Source organism: Synchytrium microbalum, assembly GCF_006535985.1.
Source record: "Synchytrium microbalum strain JEL517 chromosome Unknown SmJEL517_scf0002, whole genome shotgun sequence".
In the NCBI taxonomy this organism is placed as follows: Eukaryota; Fungi; Chytridiomycota; class Chytridiomycetes; order Synchytriales; family Synchytriaceae; genus Synchytrium; species Synchytrium microbalum.
The window spans coordinates 1,043,169-1,061,070 of NW_022158351.1; the positions used below are offsets into that span (position 1 = coordinate 1,043,169).

Genomic DNA, 17,902 nt, shown 5'->3' on the forward strand with positions numbered 1-17,902 from the left:
CTACAAGTTTTACATATGGTTTCTTTACAGGTTTATCGTATCAGGTAGCTCATAGTCGGAGGTTCCTGTGAGTCGTAAGGCTGATTGCATAGCTGGTGATGATTTTACAGATGGTGACTGTTTTGATGGCAAGTGATCCAGTCCTTCGAGACCTTTTTTGAAGATATTTCCCATATCTTCAATACACGCCATTGCTGTGTCGACATCCGATCGAAGGCCATTTAGAGCTGAAGACAACATGGAAGTGAGTTTCTCTTTGCGGTTTTCTAGGCGGGCTGTTTGTTCCAGGTACTTCAAGGCAGCTCCACCTCCCAATCGAGGAGACTTTGGTGGTGCCGACGGTGGCAATGGAGTTGATATCTGCTTAACGTATTCATCATGAGTAGCTATTATCTGAGTCGTACTTCTACTAGCTGCTATAAGTGCCCGTTGAGCACGATTCATAAATGATTCCCACGTGGTCTCACTAGTCCTCAAGGCAAATGGAGATCCTGATGCTAGAGACGATGTTTGTCCACGTATAACTTTGATTCGAGACTTGATATCCGTCAGCTCTTGAGCGGTTAATTCTCGATCAGATTCTACGATCATACGTCCGGACTGCTCCGTTTGCAACTGTGTGCTCATTTGCTCCAGCTTCAGGGTCAAGGTGGCAATCTCCTTTGAGGCATGGACACGAAGGTTTTGGATCATTACGTTTCTTTTGTGCAGCTCGTCTTGTAAAGCCTTTGTTTGAGACTTGAGGTCTTCTTGCATAGCCTTGAATTGAGACTTGAGCTCCTCTTGCATGGCCTTGGATTGAGACTTCTCTTCAGACTGTTTGGATTTGACGGATGCTTCAGTCTGGTTACGAAGACGTTCGATTTCATCAGCGAGACCACGAGCAGTGGCATTCAGAGAATCAATGTTTGATTCTGCTTTGTGTTTGGCTTCAGTAAGCATGTGGGTTAGATCACGGTAATGGGCTTGTTGGATCTTGGATTCAGTTAGCTCAGTGGTGTTTAGTGAAAGTCGTTGTTCCAGTTCGGCTTTCGATTTTAGCAGGATTTCCGTTTCACGCTGAAGTAGTGACAGTCGAGCAACGAGACGAGTGTGCTCTGTCGTATGATGACCGGTTACAGTCTGAAGACGTTCAAATAGCTCGATAAAGTTCTTTTCCAATTGTCCACGTTCCTGTTCTGCAGATTCCTTGGCTTGTTCGGTTTGCTGAAGTGATTGTTGCAGAGCATTGAGCTTGGTAGTAAATGTTTCATTCAAAAGTCGCTTTTGTGCTTCAACTTTTTCAGCAAGTATCGATTTATCCTTGTCTGCTCCAAGCCTGAGTGCTAACATATCGGATTCCAGTTGCTCGATTTCAGAGTGTTTGCGTTTATCAGCCTCATCGAGCTGGCTTTTCAAAGACTCGACTTGAGCTGCTAGAGACTTGCATTCATGGGTCTTAGACGCTAGTCGATCGTCCATATTCTTGAGTGCCAAGTTAGCGACCTTGAGCTCCTGCTTGATAATCTTATTGAGTGATTGAAGTTCTTCATCTTTAGACTTGTACAATGCAATATCACTCTCTTGCTGATCTTGATACAATCTCATGTCATGTATCCTGCTCATAATCTTCATGAGCCACTTTTCATCCACTTCGTGACTGGTAAGCTGAAGAGCTTGATGCGTTGGAGACGACGGACGACTGAACGTGGGTTGAGCAACCCAAGTATCTACTTCAAGAACTTGGCTGATTTCCGTCAGAAGTGCAGCCATGGCAGCTGCTTCACGGGTCTTGAGACCTTCACGTTCTCTCAATTTGGCCATTTCAGACTCGTATTCCTTGACAGCACGGGTAGCACCAGAAAACTCGTCACATACGGTAAGATATCTCTTATCAAGATCATGGAACAAGTCCATTCGTTTCGACATGGCTTGTAAATCACGTTCCGCTGCATCAAGTTTCGCTGAGAGTTCTAATCCTCGATCCTTGGCTTCTGTAGATGTCTCGCGTAAAGTATGGGTTTGCGATTCCAGTCGGTCGACTTGGCCAGTCAAGTCTCTGACGCGTTCTTCGAGATCCTCCTTGATGGTCTCAAAAGTGTTGAGACGACGTTTCAGCTGGTTTATGGTGGATTGCTTGTCCTTGATTTGGCCTTCCAACGAGGTTATCTTATTGTTGAGACCTTGGTTCTCTTGAATGACTCGTTGTCTGACTTCAGTCGTTTCCTTTTCGAGACGTTCAACTAGTGCCAGCTTTTGGCGAAGCTCGGATTGATCAGAATCTTTACGTTCTACAGCCATAGTGCGTTCTCGAGCCATCTGCTCCCGCAATTCAGCGTTCTCTCGTTGTAAGCGGTCTCGAGCCTCGTTACTTTCTAGCTGTAATCTATCTCGTAGCTCGAGAATCTCACGTTCAAGTCGTCCGCGAAGTCCATCCTGTTCACGGCCCATTCGCTCCTTTAGATCAGAAGTATCACGAAGCATTTGATCCTTCAGATCGTTATTCTCACGTTCAAGACTTGCACGTATACGATCGACTTCACCTAGACGAGTTTCAAAGACTTGGATTCGAACCAGATTACGTTTGATTTCTTCATCTCGTCGTTCCAGGATGTCTCGACTGGAGTTGGCATTAGCTTGTAGTTGAGCCATCTCATTCTTGGTTTGCGCAAGACGTTCTTGCAGGGATGATATACTGGTGTTCGCTACTTGCAAGTCGGCAACAGCTCGCCTTAGAGCATCGTCTTGCTGCTTTTCAGCATCCTTGAATCTGGATACCTCCATAGATAGCTTGGTAATAATTTCGGTAGAATCCTTACTTTGGTTGCGTACGGCTTCTAAATTCATGACTGCTTCACGATGAGCTCGTTCTGCCACTTGAAGCTGCTCGGTAGATTTCTCTAAAGCAACACGTTGTTGCATAGATTCGGCTTTGATTCTAGTAACGATCTCTTCTTGTTGTCTACGAGTGTTCTCTAAGTCAATACGAGCCTGCTCTACATCCTTTTCGAGACGTTGACATTTCTCATGTTCAGCGGTAAGACGACGAGTGAGTTCCTGAGCATCAGCTTCTTTACGAGCTAACGATTCGGTTCTTTCTTGAAGCACTCGTTGAACATCTGCTACAATGGCACGGTATTCACTACGTGCTGATTCAAGGGTAGCAGAATTACGAGCAACTTCCGCCGTTTGGTGATCCTTTTCAAGTTCCAGTTTCGTTACTTGACTTTCTAGACGAGCAATCAAGGCATCTCGTTCTCGTATGGTATTATCACGAGTTTGCACGGATTGTTGAGCCTCAAACAGAGATTTCTTGAGTCCATTTACAGTTTGTGAGGCAGACCACTTTACGGAATTGACTTCGGCGGTGAGTTTGGTCTGAAGAGCTTCCTTGTCTTTAGCAGCTTCTCTCAGGGCACCATCCTTTTCAGCAATGAGACGATCACGTTCTCCCACTCTACTTTCCATGGTCATTTGCAAACTGTCGATAGCGGCGGCTTTTTCAGATCGTGTTCGTTCAAGCTCAATCTCTAGTCTTGATTTAAGCTGGGAGTGCATTTCGGCAGCTTCGGCGACTTTAGCTGACGAGTGTCGTTTGAATGAATCTTCAAGCTCACGACGATGATATTCACGAAGTTCATCCATTTCACGGCGAGAACGTTCTTTGACTTCATCAAGTTCTCTGCGAGCTCGTTCTCGATCTGTATCGGCTTCCTTCTTGCAGCGTTCAATTTCGCCATCTTTTTGCTTGATAACCATTTGAGAGCTAACATTGATTCGTTCCAATTCGAGGTCCAGTTTCTCGGCTTGCTTTTGCCATCGACGACATTCTTCAGTCAGTTCAATGACTTTGCCACCAGTAGCATCTTTAGCATTAGCAACTTCCTTGAGCCTGGTCTCTAAATCACCGACTTGCTTTTTTGCAGAAGCTAAGACTTGCTCCTGCATCTTTTCACGAAGCTCAGATTCCTTGTATCGTCGTTCAAGCATATCAACACGAAGATCAGATTCTCCAGCAGCCAGCATAGCCTTTTGAGCACGGGTATCGGCTTCCAGTAAACGAGCTTGAACATCCTCAAAAGCCTTTTGACGTTCCTGGTTTCTAGAAATCTGTTCAGCCAACTCACTACGTAGTTTGAGGGCTGCTGTAACTTCAGCGTCAGCACGGCGAGCTATCTCATCTGATCGTTTCTTGGATTCCTCTATTATGGACTTGGCAACTTCTAGTTCAGCTCGGACTTTGGCTTCTGCTGCAGAGGCTTCGGCAGCTTTTCGAGCAATGTCTCCTGCGGCTTCTTCATCATCGTCTTCATCATCATCAGCTGCATTATGAGCTCCGGCCTTGACATCAGTGTTGACATCAGCCAGAGCTTTGGTTTGGATTTTGAGCTGGGTGAGTTTCGAGTAGGTTTCTAGCCATTGCTTCTTTATATCAGGAGCTACACCAAACAGATATCTGCTGCCATCAGACTCTTCAGGTCCGATGAGCATTTCAAAGAGATGGAGACCGTTGGGTGCTATGCGAAATCCAGTTTAGTCCTTCTTTTGTCTCTACTTAAATGAGACACTGCTTACTTTCACCCTTGACATCCCATACATGACACACTCGAATAGAAGCCTTTTCAATAAGATGATATTTATCTCTCCAGTCCTTTCGGGCCAAGATGAGAATATCATTAAAGAGAAACAGTCTTCGAGGTTTCTTGATGTCACCAAAAACCAAGTAGACCGAGTCTTCTCGTACAAGACATCGTGTAGGAGTAACGATATTCATTTTTTCACTGAATCCAGCTTGAATTTCTAGGATTCGTTTACTGCCTTCTGGTGTTGAATCTTTTGCTCCTTCATTCACAAGCGAGACAACTCCTTGCATTTTTTCCAATGCTAACTTCAAGGCGGCATGATCTGCTCTTGTTTCAGGCGTGTATTTGAGAATTTCCTGATAGTTTAAAAGTGTCAACAGAGGGGAAAAAACACAAAGTGAAAAGCAGGCAACAATACCTTCAGAAGCAATGGATATTTACACAGCCTTTGTACGGGTTTAATTAGGAATCCACCAAGATCAAGACTCCTCAGAATAGGTAATCTGTAGATTTCCTATTTCGAAATGGTTGTTCAACACCTAATGTGATTTCTTTCAGCGCTGCCATGAGAACACTAACCTCAAGAAAAGCTCGCACAGCTTTATTAGAGTGTACCATAGCTTGCATCTTTGATAAAGCGTTCCCTTGATTTCCACAATACATTGTGTATACCAAGAAATGTTCGCCCTAATAGAAATTGATTTAGAGATAGTAAAAACAAGTGTAGGTCTAGTGTAAAATCTCACCATAGAGACAAAGATGTCACCCAGTTTATCAATAAGAGGATTAGCAAGACGTCGTTCTTCAAGACGTTTCAATAAATCCTATGTTAACGTCGTGTCAGCATTTGAGTTTACAGATAAAACAAGGAAAAGAGTCGGAGAATGGGACTAGTACCATACCTGATTTACAGGCAACAACTGTTCCAGATTCGAGAACACAGATTCCACATTCTTAACACTAAGCAATTTCCGATCCGCCAACTGCTTCATAAACACGTCAATTAAAATCCCCAAATCTCTCACATAGTCACGTTCAGTAGCAATCAACTCGAATATAGCCAGCTGTCGTTTAACTTCATTTCCATCAAGCTGGTCAAGGACTTGTTTGGGTATACCATCAGACCAGACTTCCTTTTCACCGGGTAGTCGTTGCACACCGTCACCCACGTGAGCAGCGACGATGATTTGCGACAATCGGGCATCAGCTTTTGCGTCTCGGGCTGCCGCACTAGGTCTGAATATCGATGTGCGTGGCGTAGGTGTTAATGAAGCTAGAGCGGCGACTGGTGTAGGGGGTGCTGAATTTGCTCGTCGATGTGGATGTCCTCCGTTTGCACTCGCACCAACTATTCCCAAAGTTCCAGTTCCATTGGTTGTCTGTGATCTTAAATCAGCTACGAGGTCGAATATTGACGTGTTTTCGGCTGATACTGGAGCTGATAGTGGTTGTTGCTCTGGTTCTTCACCATAGTCTTCGTCATCTGCAGTCTCCATTTCAACACCCTGTGAAGCGGATGCTGATCTTCCACGTTTCGTTGGCTTGTCGCCCTTTTTAACTAGTCGTTTGTACCATGTCTTGGTCTTGTCTGTTGACGAGTTGGGTGGTGTTGGTATAGACAAGGACATGTTTGAGGCACCTATTGAACCTGATTTCCCATTGGTGATTATCGATTCGGACTTAGTGGTAAGCAGGGAAGACTTGGATGTCTTTTTACTATTGTTGCTATTGCTTGTGTTTGTGTGTAAGCTACTAGCACTTGGTGAAGATTCCGTTTCTTCCATTACTTTGACGACTGTAGCTGGAAACCATCCTGACTTGGCTTCTTTGCCGCCAAGTCCCTTCATTCCACGCCACCAACCACCATCTGGTGATTCCAAGATTACTATAACATCGCCTTTGAATAGAGCTAATTCATCTGCCTTTTCAGGTAAGTATTCTTCTTCTGCGACTACTTTTGTTCCAACAGGCACAGGAGGAGGGGGAGTCGGGTAGTCATCACTCGGTTCTGCAACCAGAGGGGCTTCCTGAATTAGTGTTTGAGGTGCTAATATAGGTGAAGGCAAGGAGGGCTTTGTCGGAGATATCGCATATGCCGAGTCAGGTGTATCGAGAACGACACAATCATGAGGAAAGTAACCCGTACGTCCATTATTAGGTCCCCAAGATCGACTAATTCCACTCCACCAGTACTCGTCGTCCGATCCCGGTGCTGTAACTAGTTCCACTATATCGTCAATCTCAAGCGGTAATTCACTCTCGTCTGTAGCTTTGAATGCTTTAATAGCTCGCAACGAGGTTCCAGCTTTCAGTTCAGAACCACGTAACTTGTGTATGTGTGGGTTTACTTGTGTTGTGATTGTCGACAGCGACTCAGAGGGTAGACCACCGGTATGAGACGAAGAAGAATGATCCTGATAATCATGATCTGTTTCCATTCCTACAGTGGCTGAATCTACTGTATCCTGCAGAGCGTCCGACATCGGTCCAGCTAACGATGTAGCTTCACTAGTCTCATCTGCAGTAAACATATCTTCTGTATGGCTAGGTCTGCCCGATGAAGATCCTCGTGGCGGGAATGGTAATGGTAGGTTTGGTGGTTGTGAATGAATTGAATATGTGGTTGACGATGATATTCGACGAGCAGAAATGTCTGAGTTGCTTCCTGTGGGAGACGTATCTGAGACATCGTCAGGCATTACGAGTTCTATGGAATTACCCTAAGCGTTGAAAAGATTAGTTTTGTAGGATGATTCGACTGTTTGCGTCAAAAAACCGAAATCGTGTAAACAACAACGAATCGTATCCATCTAGCAAGCTCACAATATGGACGGCTCTAGGAAATCCAGTCGACTCTCTAGGCTCATATGAGCCAGAGTCTGCCATGGACCTTAGATTCGTGCCTCTATTTTCCCTCAACTAATTAAACTAGTTAATTCCTGTGAGGCGCGTATCTATGGAGCTCCAGCGCAGCTGAAACAAGTGAGAAAGAGGCAAAGGATATATTATTGACAATTGAATCAGCTACTTTATATATACAAGCATACGTCCTTGATGGCGTCTGGTCGCATACCGCCAAGTTAGCTACAATCAAACAAACACAGAAAAGTGACAACATACCAGTAATCTGATCTGCCGAGCATCCATGTTTCCTATACGGACGACACCACTAAGGACGATAGGAAGAACCAATGATTAGTCTTCGATTGCGACAGGATAATGATATAATGGCTTCACCTCGTCGAGGTTCCAGGGACATTTCGAATCCAAAGCTTTAAGTGCAATATGCACACAAGTAAACGCTAAATCCAAAGGCTTATGTCTCATGACAACTCTTTCATGAGACACACACAAACAAGCATAATCCCAAACGATTTGTGCAAGCAAACTACCAGACCGTCCCGTCACTGATGGTTGGAAGAGAAAAGGTATTGCCAGAAAAAGGAAGGAGGACTCTTCAACATTTCAGCAGTGCTTTCATACCGCCGCCAGGCCATTCCCGTTTATCCTCGTCAAATATCTCATCGAGTAGTGCAGGTATCCATTCGAAGGGCAGTTCGACGTGTAGATCAAATTGTAGCATCCGAAGAACGACAAGCTCGGTCTTTAATAATGCATCTCTCCACTGCCAATAATCTTGTCCTATTTTGAGGTGTCCTTGATCTTCGTTTCGTCGATTTCGAGTCCTGCGCAAGATACGCAACGTCAGAGTGTGTATGTGTGAAAGAGAGAAAGCCGCTTCTAGGCTTCATCGGTATATCCAACGACCAAAAAAAGTCCAGTAGAGCCTTACCAATACGTGCAATTCACGATATCACGCAGCTTGCGATTTGCTTCCGTTTGTTTACAAGACAAGTTCAGAATTGCCATGATTAATGCCTATCATTCAATTGATTATGACTGTGGTTTCAACATGACTATAGCGACTGGCGTCTGCCAAGTATCTTCACTCAAATGTTGGCAATTACCTCTTCTTTCAGAGTACTCTTCGGCACGTCATCCAATTTCTCGTTATTTATGTAATCAAGACATCTGAAAAAGAGGCAGGTGGCTGTAGCTCTCGTTGTAGTTGGCCTAATCGGTCAAATGTTTGTTTTTAGAATTTGAAGCTCAAACAAAAGCGCGATTGTGACTTATCGCACGCATCAGTCACTCACAGGTTAAGGAGACGGCTGCAGGTTGATATCCCAGTGAGTATGGCCTTCTGAGCCTCCTTCTCCATTCTTCTTGGCCTCTTCTGTTCTGAATTCTTGAAAACTCACAATTCAATTTTCGTTAGAAACCAAGGAATCAAGTCAATCCCAGGAGGATCTCAAATATCTCTCTGTTCTTATTTTCGCGTAAGATCTTCTTCTGGACTGGAATTCACGTCGAGGCATCAACTTTGGAGCTTTGCATTTGTCGCATTAAGTCGGGAACATTTGATCTCTGCACGCAAGTCCTCTATAGTGAATCTCAAGATCATCATCGTATCTGCGACACTCCTAATTTCCTCAAATTCTCCAAAATGTCGAAAGCCGGACACAAATTCGTCGTCTGTGAGATCTGTGGTCGTGACTTTACGAGTGCATCTATACCCATTCACAAACCACAATGCATCGAGAAATTCAACCTTGAACAGAGCAAGGTTCCACCAAGTGAACGACGAGGACTACCCAAAGCCGTTGATGGTATGCAATACAATCGCAACCATGTTTTTTGCTGACTTGCAAGGTCTAAAGCACGTCTTTCATATTTAGGCAACGGCATGTCTCGAGAACAATACAACGAAGCCGCATACCAAGAATTTATGACTTCAGGCCGCCAGCTCTGCCCGAACTGTGATAGAGGATTTGTTGGTAAAGCATTGGAAATTCATCTACGATCATGTACTCCAGGTGGCTACTTCGAGAAGAAGAAGAAGGGTGTGAATAATCAAGCAAGTGATGAAGATATAGGCAAATCTCCAAGTGCCCAAGCACCTAAACCACAACCGACTACTCGACCAAAGACTGGTGCTAACGCTACTGTCAAGACCGTCAAGCCTATACAATGGGGTGAACCTATTAACGCGCCGATACAAACCAAGACGAGCAGGTCGCCTACTGTAGCAACGAAACCGAGTATAAAGTCGCCTACACAACCAACACAAACGTCTTCTTCGGCGTCATCATCACAATCGCAGCTGGAGAACAAGGCACCTACAGCACGATCACCAACAAGTCCAAATAGTAGTGAGGCTGCCAAGTTTTGCGTAGAGTGTGGAACTCGGTTTGGCAAGGTTGATAGTTTTTGTAGAGAGTGCGGGAACAGACGCTTGTAAACCGAGAATACGACACTTCTTTTGCTAAAGTGGACATATAGTTTTGTTGTTTGAATCATGAGGGGGTATACACTATTTGATACCATAATTCTCTACTTTACAGTTTGACAGGCACAAGACATTTGTTGAATATTTTTAATGGACTGCCCATTTCTTGGGATGGAAGGGATGGATTCCTTTGTTATAGTTGTTCTTCTTCTACTTGTTGTTGTTGTTGTTCCTCTACTTCTTGTTGCTGTTGTTCTTCTTGTTGTTCTGCTTGTTCAGCTACGACTTGTTCTGCGACATCTTCGCGGAATAGAGTGCTGGCTTCCGATCGAGCTCCAACAGTTTCGGCGTCGTTGATTGCTGCAGCAACAGATGATCGAGGTTCCACAATTGTTTCTTCTACTCGCACAGCTGGAGAGGATCCTGCGACTGAGTTACGACCACGGTTAACACCCTTGTTTAATGAGACGTGACGAGTAAGACGGGCTTCCTCACGTTCAAGAGCAGTCTGAGTAGAAGATTCCCTTCTGAATTCACTTTGATGATGGGCCAATTCGTTGCTATTGTTGTTGTTGATGGTGCTAATTCTTTCACTGACTGATGTCCTGGTAGTAGTATTGTGGGGACGTTCACTGACTGAAGCTCGAGTAGACATAGATTCACGTGCAGCTACAGATGCCCGTACGTTTACAGTAGTGGATTCCCGGATTGGAGTACCCTCTCTAGCAGCGACTGAAGCTCTGACTGATCCAACGGTAATGGGTTGTTCATGGGAGACGGATTTACGAGCAGCTACCGAGTTACGGACGTATCCAGAAGTAGTAGCGATTGATTTACGTGGAGCAACGTAAGCAGAAGGTGTAGAAATAGATTCACGAGCACCGACTGAACGTCGACTAGCGGTAGCTGGTGTTTCAGCAGTGGTGTTTGCCATTTCGTTGTATTTTTGTAGTCTGTCCTTAAGGGAAGTGTTTGAGGAGTCCGATTCAGCAGCACGAGGAGATGTAATAGAGTTGATGGTAGTAGTGGGAGACGAGTTGGAGGCGCTGCTGATCGAGGCTCGTCCAGCAGCAACAGTGGCTGCAGGAGTAGGACGAGTAGCTTCTTCAGTGTTTCGGGAAATCCAAGCTTTCTTTGGGTCTTCAGCACCGAAACCTATAAGGTGAAAGACGGAGTTAGGACCAATCACCATCGGCGATTTCTGTGAATAAATTGTGTGGTTCTTTTACCAACATACCTTCAGAGTAGTTTCCCTTGAGACGGAAAAGTTCCTTGAAGTGAGGCTTGCAGTAGTAGTTTCCATTCATGGCAGCAAGATTTCCCAAACGCAAAGTAGAGTGACAATGAGTACACTTTAAACAAGTCTTGTGGAAGTACTTGTTGTCTAGAGAGATTTCTTCCATAAAGTAGACTGTTGGGAATGGAACCAGTTACTTTCAGATAACAATGGGGATTACTTTTCATGATAAAATAGACGGCTTTTGACCTACCAGTCTTGGCACAAAGTTCACATTTCTTCCCACCAGACGCTAGATTTCCTTGTGAGCCTGAAGAGGCTTTTGAAGCAGCAAGAGGCTTGACTGGGGCAGCTGAGCTACTAACGTTTCCACCACTGGAAGATACACTAGATGTGTACGCATTGACTCTGTTTGACAATGGACCTAACGTGAGTACTTTGAATTAGACGACAACGTTATATCTGACAATACAGTAAGAATATGAGGTACGTGCCAGCAGCAGCAGCACTTCCAGATCGAATGTGGGCCGAGTCATCATGGCGAGCAACACTGTTTACGATAGGAGCACGAGCAGTAGCGGTTGGACGAGCAGCAGCAGCGGCCGTGGTCTTTGGTACGGAAGCGGCGACATTGTTTGCACGTTCAAATGGTCGTTCGATGGCACGACTAGTAGTAGTTGTTGTGGGTTTTGGAGTGGGGACAATGGAAGCAGCTGAGGATGATGCTTCATAGCGACGAAGACGCTCCTTCAACGAGACGAATTCATCGGTGGCATTGTTGGTAGCAGCACTAGTAGTGGCAGTAGTAGCACTAGTTGGAGTGGCTGATGATGGAGAACTGTCCTTGGCGGGGGAAGTAGCTTCGAGCTTTTGAAAGTATTGGAGCCTATCAGTGATTGTCATTGTTGTATGAGATGAAGAGCAAGAACGATATTCGTGAATGAGTGCGTGTGTTTGATGGACGAGAGGAAGAATAATCTGTGTATTGACAAACAATGTTAGCGAGGGTTGAGATATTTGGCTGCGCCGACTTGTTACCAAGGCAAACTCAAGGTTGCTTACTTTGTGGGTTGCAAGGGGTCCAATCACTGTTGCTCTCCCTTGAAGCAACGTGTCCTCTGCTGTGTTAGCTTCGTGTTGGAAGTGGTCTCAAGTCTCAATTTATCACTAGTCAATCACCTTAAATAAACTTGCAATAAAAGCAAATTGTACGCGTAGATTACATCTAATAGCAAGATAGCGAGCTCGTACCATATTTTGTAAGACCTCAAAACACGCTCTTCATCGCTTTAAGCTCACATTCAATCCAAACCTGTGCGTGACGAGATTTTGATGACGGAACTCAGATAGAGCTCGCGAAATGTCCATAGACTTGTCATATGTCGCCACCGCATTGTCCTCTGTAAGCCGGTGCCTCGTCTAAACCGTGATTTTGTTGCTCCTCGTTGACATCAACTGAATTTTCAGGATCAAAAGATACAGCTACCTAGGAATGAGTCCGAACGCTTCCTGTGAGGATCCAACATTGTCTCTAAATCTTGTGTTCTTCGTTGCGATGTTCGCTAACACCCTGGCATCAACATCTATAGAGCTGTCTTGAATGAGCTCACATCATTGAGCAAATGCTTCCATTCTGACCAGAAATCTACTGATCTTCCACGACCATCCGACTTTATGCAGAGCTTGTCAAGCCTCGAAATCGCTCACGTCGTCATCACCTCGCTAAAACTCTTCAAGCACTTGATACAGACCAGAGTAATGCTCAATGTGAGGTTGACGCACTTCAATCTCAAGCTAAAACGCGTCATTAGGACTTGTTTGTGCCTCTGCTATTTCTATCTCAATGTCGAGAGATCTTTCATCAAGTTATACCTCAATGTCCAAATGAATTCTTGATAGTACGCACAAGCCTTATGTTGCAAGTTTGAGACTAGCATCAATCAACCCCACTTCCTCTTGTTTATGTCAGATCTGTCGAACTCTTGTACATGTGCATCGGAACGAGCTACTTGCGGAGAACACGAGGTATAAAAGAATGTGCACTTGCCACGTCAGGCATTATGCTAAAAAAAGACGACAATCACCCTAATGGCTCTTCTAGGGCGCTCATGAAATACGCTTGTGGCGTAGGACACCAAAAGCTGCTTCGCTACATGCTTATGGAAGCCAAAGTCCTTCCAGACTTATGTTGTTATCTGACCATCACGTATCTCCATGATGAGGTAAAGGTTGGCTAGGGAAATCACCGAATACATTCCCTTACCGTGGTTAAGTGCTTTGTACTTGCGCAACCTCAACAGGTCTTGTTTCTCAACTCGATCCTGGACACCAATATGAGCTGGACGTTTGAGACTGTCGATCAACTACCACACACTTCTGGAAGCACTCTACTCATAAAAGATTATCTACCAGCACTGGTTGATCGAGTGGTGAATGGCATTCAGCAAGCCTCGCCTGTTGACGTCAAGATGAGATTGCGTGCGTTATGTGGGTTTGTCGGTATATACGGAGTCGTGTTGTCAGATGCTCAACTGGATTCTATTGTCGTGGCCATCGCCATGAATGCCAATGAATCGTCTGGCGGACAAAATCTCAGTTTTCCAATTGTTTGCTGGATGCAGATGGTTCGTCGTTTCAACGAGGTAAAAAGCCACATAATTATATGATATTATGTCTTCTGACGTTTTCCCGGTGCTCACAGATGACGACTGTTGAAATGGTCTCGACCCTTCTTCAAACAACACGGTCACATGTTACAATGCTCATTTGCATACACATCTTTACTGATTCACCAGTCAAAGTTGCTGAACAATTGAGAAATCACTTGGAGATGAATGTAACAATACGTATGTTTGCCCTTCGTCTGAGATCTTTCTATTACATCGCGACACTGATTTTCTTCCTGCTCCTTGAAAAATCTCTAGCATCTCAGACATTTAGCAAGATGTGTGAAGCATTTCGGTCACGATTGTTAAATGTCAAGAAACTATGTCATCGTGCTCTCGAGCTACGAGTGGAAGACGAAGAGGTAACATCAACCAGCAGTAAACGGTTGTTCTTCAACCTGGTTCCACGTTTTCCCCCCGCCTTGTTTATCTTACTGTATGAACCTGTTGACCGGAATCATTGGATTTCTAGGTTCAAACCAAGAGTGAATCAATATCGATATCACTAGTCTCTCAAATGCTCGCTGCCGAAATGTTTCATAAAGCACAAGTGGATGTTGGCCCATGGATGCAACGAGTCATTACAGACAGAATTACATTACCATTGCATTCCTCATTGCTTCAATTGTTGACGATTTACGTCGAAAGGTGACTACAGAACTCCATATTGCAACTGTGGTGTCATTTTTACAATCAAATCATCTATCAAGTCCTTCATTTTTGTCCTTTTTTTTTAGCATTCTCACCACCACATTCGCAACTCGAATACCAGATTCGGTTGTTCGTCAAACTTTTGACGACTCGAATGAGTTGAAACCATCTCATGTTATAATGTTGCTTTACGTGCTGTTGCACGATTTTTCTCTTGTTGCTGGCATTAGGAATATTCACGGGGACCAGATTTATGCTCTTGCGGGTATTGACATTCGACGTCGTATCCTTTTTCTCGTCTCATATCACTGAAATTCTCAACCACTCTTCAGGGAAGAGACCATATCCGACAAGACTGGCAGACTCCTTGCCAATCAAACGTGTCCTCTTATTTGCACGAACTCATGATGGTGGCAAGACTTATTCGTCTATTTATCCACAACTGTATTCTCTTATCAATGGCTGCTATCCTGAACTCTTGGAGCCACTCTCTCTATCGTGCGAGGAGTCTGTTGTGCAAAGGTAGATTTGATTTATCTTTTTTTTTTAAAGGGAGACCAAGAAAGCAATGACATATGTATTCACACCCTTCGAATAGTGCATCACTGGTACTGCCATCTACATGGTATGCTCAGCAATTACAGCCTACTGGTGGTGCAATATCAGCGCAAGCTATTGGAGAGTACCTATTGCGGCCTGCTTTGACAACCAAAGGTACGAGGGGAACGAAAAAATCCAAAAGTGGAAGTATTGCAACAGGCTAACTCTTCCCATCCTTCGCCGTCAGTATTTGAATATCTGGTATCCTTGACTCCTCAACAACTTCTTCCATACCATGATATTTTCTTGGAGTATATAGTACCAGTGCTGCCTCTTGTGGAGTGAGTGTTTGAGTACGTGTGATAAAGATTTACGAAGGTATTCTTTGAAACCATTTTTTTCGGTTGGCCGCAGATGGAATGATCCAATATGGCCATCCTTTTCCAACATTTGGCAGAAGCTGAACAGTGTGAAAGCACCAGATACTTGGGTAAAGACCATCAAAATACTTTCATTACATCGCCCAGACATTGATTTACTGGATTTACAGTCTTTGATTGAAAATCCGCAAAATCAAGTTGATGTTGATCGGCGTGTGTATAGACGACCTGTGCTGTTTGGTATTTTGCTACAAGTAAAGAAGTCTTCCCAGCCACTCAACTGTTGTTATGACACAAGATTGAATGTTTTTTGGTTGCTAGATCTTGACTTGTTTATTGGCGGCTGCAAGGTCCCCATTCAGAAAGCAAGTTCGAGTACTGGTGAGAATCCCCTTAGCATTGATGATTATGTCGTGTTTCGTGGCTGTCCTAAATATCTGTCAATCAACTAGGAGTCACCACATATCACTCCCATGGAAGTTGAACGTGCAGAGCCTAGCATCATTCACTTCTTGTTGGATGCCTGCCTGGCTAGTCCGGAAGATGAGAGAACTGCAGGTACAAAGAGTTATGGATTGAAGCCTTAGATTTTTTTGTGCCTCGCTATAGAATTAAAAATATCCCTCTAGACGCGTCCACTATATTGAAACAGATTCGACGGTCGACATGTGATTATATACATTCAAGGTTTTGCAATAGTGCTAATAAGGATTTGATACGAGTATGAAAACTTGTTATTCATCTTTGCTTATGATTTCCTTTGGCTAACTTTTCCTTGTTTTGTTTTCAACACAAAGACCATTAATCAAAGAGGTTATGCTATTGAGCTTATTCCTATACTTGTCAAGGGAATACCATCCATGCGTAAGTGAAGACAACCTTTCAATCATTCATCGGTAGTAACGGAATAGGTTTGTTCTGTTTACTCAATCTAGATGTGGTCGATGTCATGTTGATACAGCTCTACAACACATCACCAGTGGACAAGTCACCATTCATTACAGAGTTGGCCCGACACATTTCTGACAATAATCCAACTGCCCGAATGTAATAGTCACTACGGATCTCAAATCATGTTTTTTCGCTCGTGTTCTCACTCACAGTCTCTTTCCTCACACTCAGAATGGATCTAGTCCGCCAGGCAGTCTTCCCATACGTCGATCGCATGTGTGGATCACTACCAGGATACAACAAGTTCATCGCTTCAGAACCAACAGAAGCAATTTTGCCTGCTCCTCCATCATTACAAGCCTTTCCATCTATGGATTACTTGCCACAAGTGTTGAGGAGTTTGGTTGAACTTACTGGAGTGTTTTGGGATGATTATCAACAGAGGACTAGAGGGAGACTTAATGGTGAGCTTTCATGGTAGAACAATCAATTGTCAGCTTTGGTCCCTTTTTTTGTTCAACTTGAACTCTTTGCAGACTTGGAAGTACCATTCGAAGTTGCAGATATCCTTGCCAGAACACCTTCAGAGTTGATGGATGCACGGCACTACGAGTTCTTGGAAAGGATACGACGTGCTGTTCGTGACTGTCAGCAGAGAATGAGAGAGTTGGCTGAAGCACCTCGAAAAAAGCAGTCCAATAGGTAGTGCTGAGAGAGAGGAGAGAATCGAGGCTCCTCCTCCTCTCGAAAAAGACTGACGACAACGCAACACACACGAAGCACGTGTTGGTACATAAGTAGCATAAACACATAGATGGCATAGTAGTATCTGAAACAATTAAATTGCAATGTTAAATGAAGCTTGAGATGTACAATCCCCAACTGGATCCCCAAACAGTTTTCCATATGACACGGCGGGTTTTTTCCTCCTCCAACTTCACCCACATCCTGTACTTGATCTAGTGTAGATCCGAACTGATTCAACCGGTCGACGACAACACGATATCAGTCACCAGATATGCAGGTATCAGAAAGTGACAAGCAACAAACATCCACACAGAAACTGGCATCTCAAATCGAAAAGAATGTGTCAACGAGCATGTTGTCTCGGACGGGCGGAACCGCAATTGGAGATGATGAAGGTCCGACTGAATATCTGGAAAGACGAGTATTCCCAGTATGCATATTCGCTGAGATGTTCGCGTTTAGAATGGTTCATTTCAACACCGTGCATTGCCCCATTTTCATAATTTTTTTGTTACTGCGATCACTGACTTCTAATCATTTAGATATTATTACCAGCTATTGAGAAGGTTTTGAAACTTCATAGTTCTGATGATGCCGGCAAGGACGTTCTAGCCCGTTTAGCTCATGTAAGTATCTTCATTCAATCAATTCGAAGACCAAAACAATGCTGATTCATATTCACATACAGTATCTGCTACAAGAGAATACCAGTGGAAACGGTACAAAGAACACTGTGTCTCAGGAGAACCTCAACAAGTAACCCGTATTTGACCCTATTGAGTCCTCGTCTTTTGCGACACCACAACGTAATGCATATAGCCTTTCGTAAATGGGACTATCTCCTTTTATATATTGTTTTTAATAATCATCAGCTTCTCCTTCTAATCTCTGCACTCTTGTTGTTGATTGCCCACACAAAAACATACAAAATAAACAAG

At 44.1% G+C, this 17,902-nt stretch overlaps 4 protein-coding genes across 4 annotated transcripts; 2 read left to right on the forward strand and 2 right to left on the reverse strand.

The window, feature by feature from the left end:
* Nucleotides 1–24: 24 nt before the first annotated feature.
* On the reverse strand, nt 25–8,784 carry SmJEL517_g00698 (uncharacterized protein; the record flags this gene model as incomplete). Its single annotated transcript, XM_031166627.1, has 14 exons — nt 25–4,496; nt 4,555–4,918; nt 4,981–5,076; nt 5,142–5,249; nt 5,309–5,386; nt 5,465–7,282; nt 7,386–7,481; nt 7,610–7,623; nt 7,683–7,731; nt 7,800–7,969; nt 8,046–8,248; nt 8,356–8,441; nt 8,531–8,636; nt 8,720–8,784. 14 exons carry the CDS (start codon nt 8,782–8,784, stop codon nt 25–27), a joined length of 7,725 nt encoding a protein of 2,574 aa, XP_031027537.1.
* A 1,261-nt stretch (nt 8,785–10,045) lies between these two features.
* On the reverse strand, nt 10,046–11,992 carry SmJEL517_g00699 (uncharacterized protein; the record flags this gene model as incomplete). Its single annotated transcript, XM_031166628.1, has 4 exons — nt 10,046–11,007; nt 11,090–11,263; nt 11,343–11,497; nt 11,580–11,992. The coding sequence occupies 4 exons, from the start codon at nt 11,990–11,992 to the stop codon at nt 10,046–10,048; spliced, it is 1,704 nt and encodes a 567-aa protein (XP_031027538.1).
* A 457-nt stretch (nt 11,993–12,449) lies between these two features.
* Nucleotides 12,450–16,923, forward strand: SmJEL517_g00700 (uncharacterized protein; the record flags this gene model as incomplete). The annotated part of the gene is made up of 22 exons (XM_031166629.1): nt 12,450–12,491; nt 12,557–12,600; nt 12,679–12,844; nt 12,901–12,987; nt 13,059–13,114; nt 13,191–13,311; nt 13,390–13,731; nt 13,791–13,935; nt 14,014–14,117; nt 14,228–14,403; nt 14,493–14,671; nt 14,739–14,928; nt 15,005–15,120; nt 15,194–15,287; nt 15,361–15,580; nt 15,648–15,707; nt 15,779–15,884; nt 15,956–16,047; nt 16,124–16,190; nt 16,262–16,373; nt 16,449–16,681; nt 16,754–16,923. The coding sequence occupies 22 exons, from the start codon at nt 12,450–12,452 to the stop codon at nt 16,921–16,923; spliced, it is 2,922 nt and encodes a 973-aa protein (XP_031027390.1).
* A 312-nt stretch (nt 16,924–17,235) lies between these two features.
* SmJEL517_g00701 (uncharacterized protein) lies at nt 17,236–17,724 on the forward strand (the record flags this gene model as incomplete). Its single annotated transcript, XM_031166630.1, has 3 exons — nt 17,236–17,394; nt 17,507–17,590; nt 17,653–17,724. The coding sequence occupies 3 exons, from the start codon at nt 17,236–17,238 to the stop codon at nt 17,722–17,724; spliced, it is 315 nt and encodes a 104-aa protein (XP_031027391.1).
* Nucleotides 17,725–17,902: the final 178 nt, after the last annotated feature.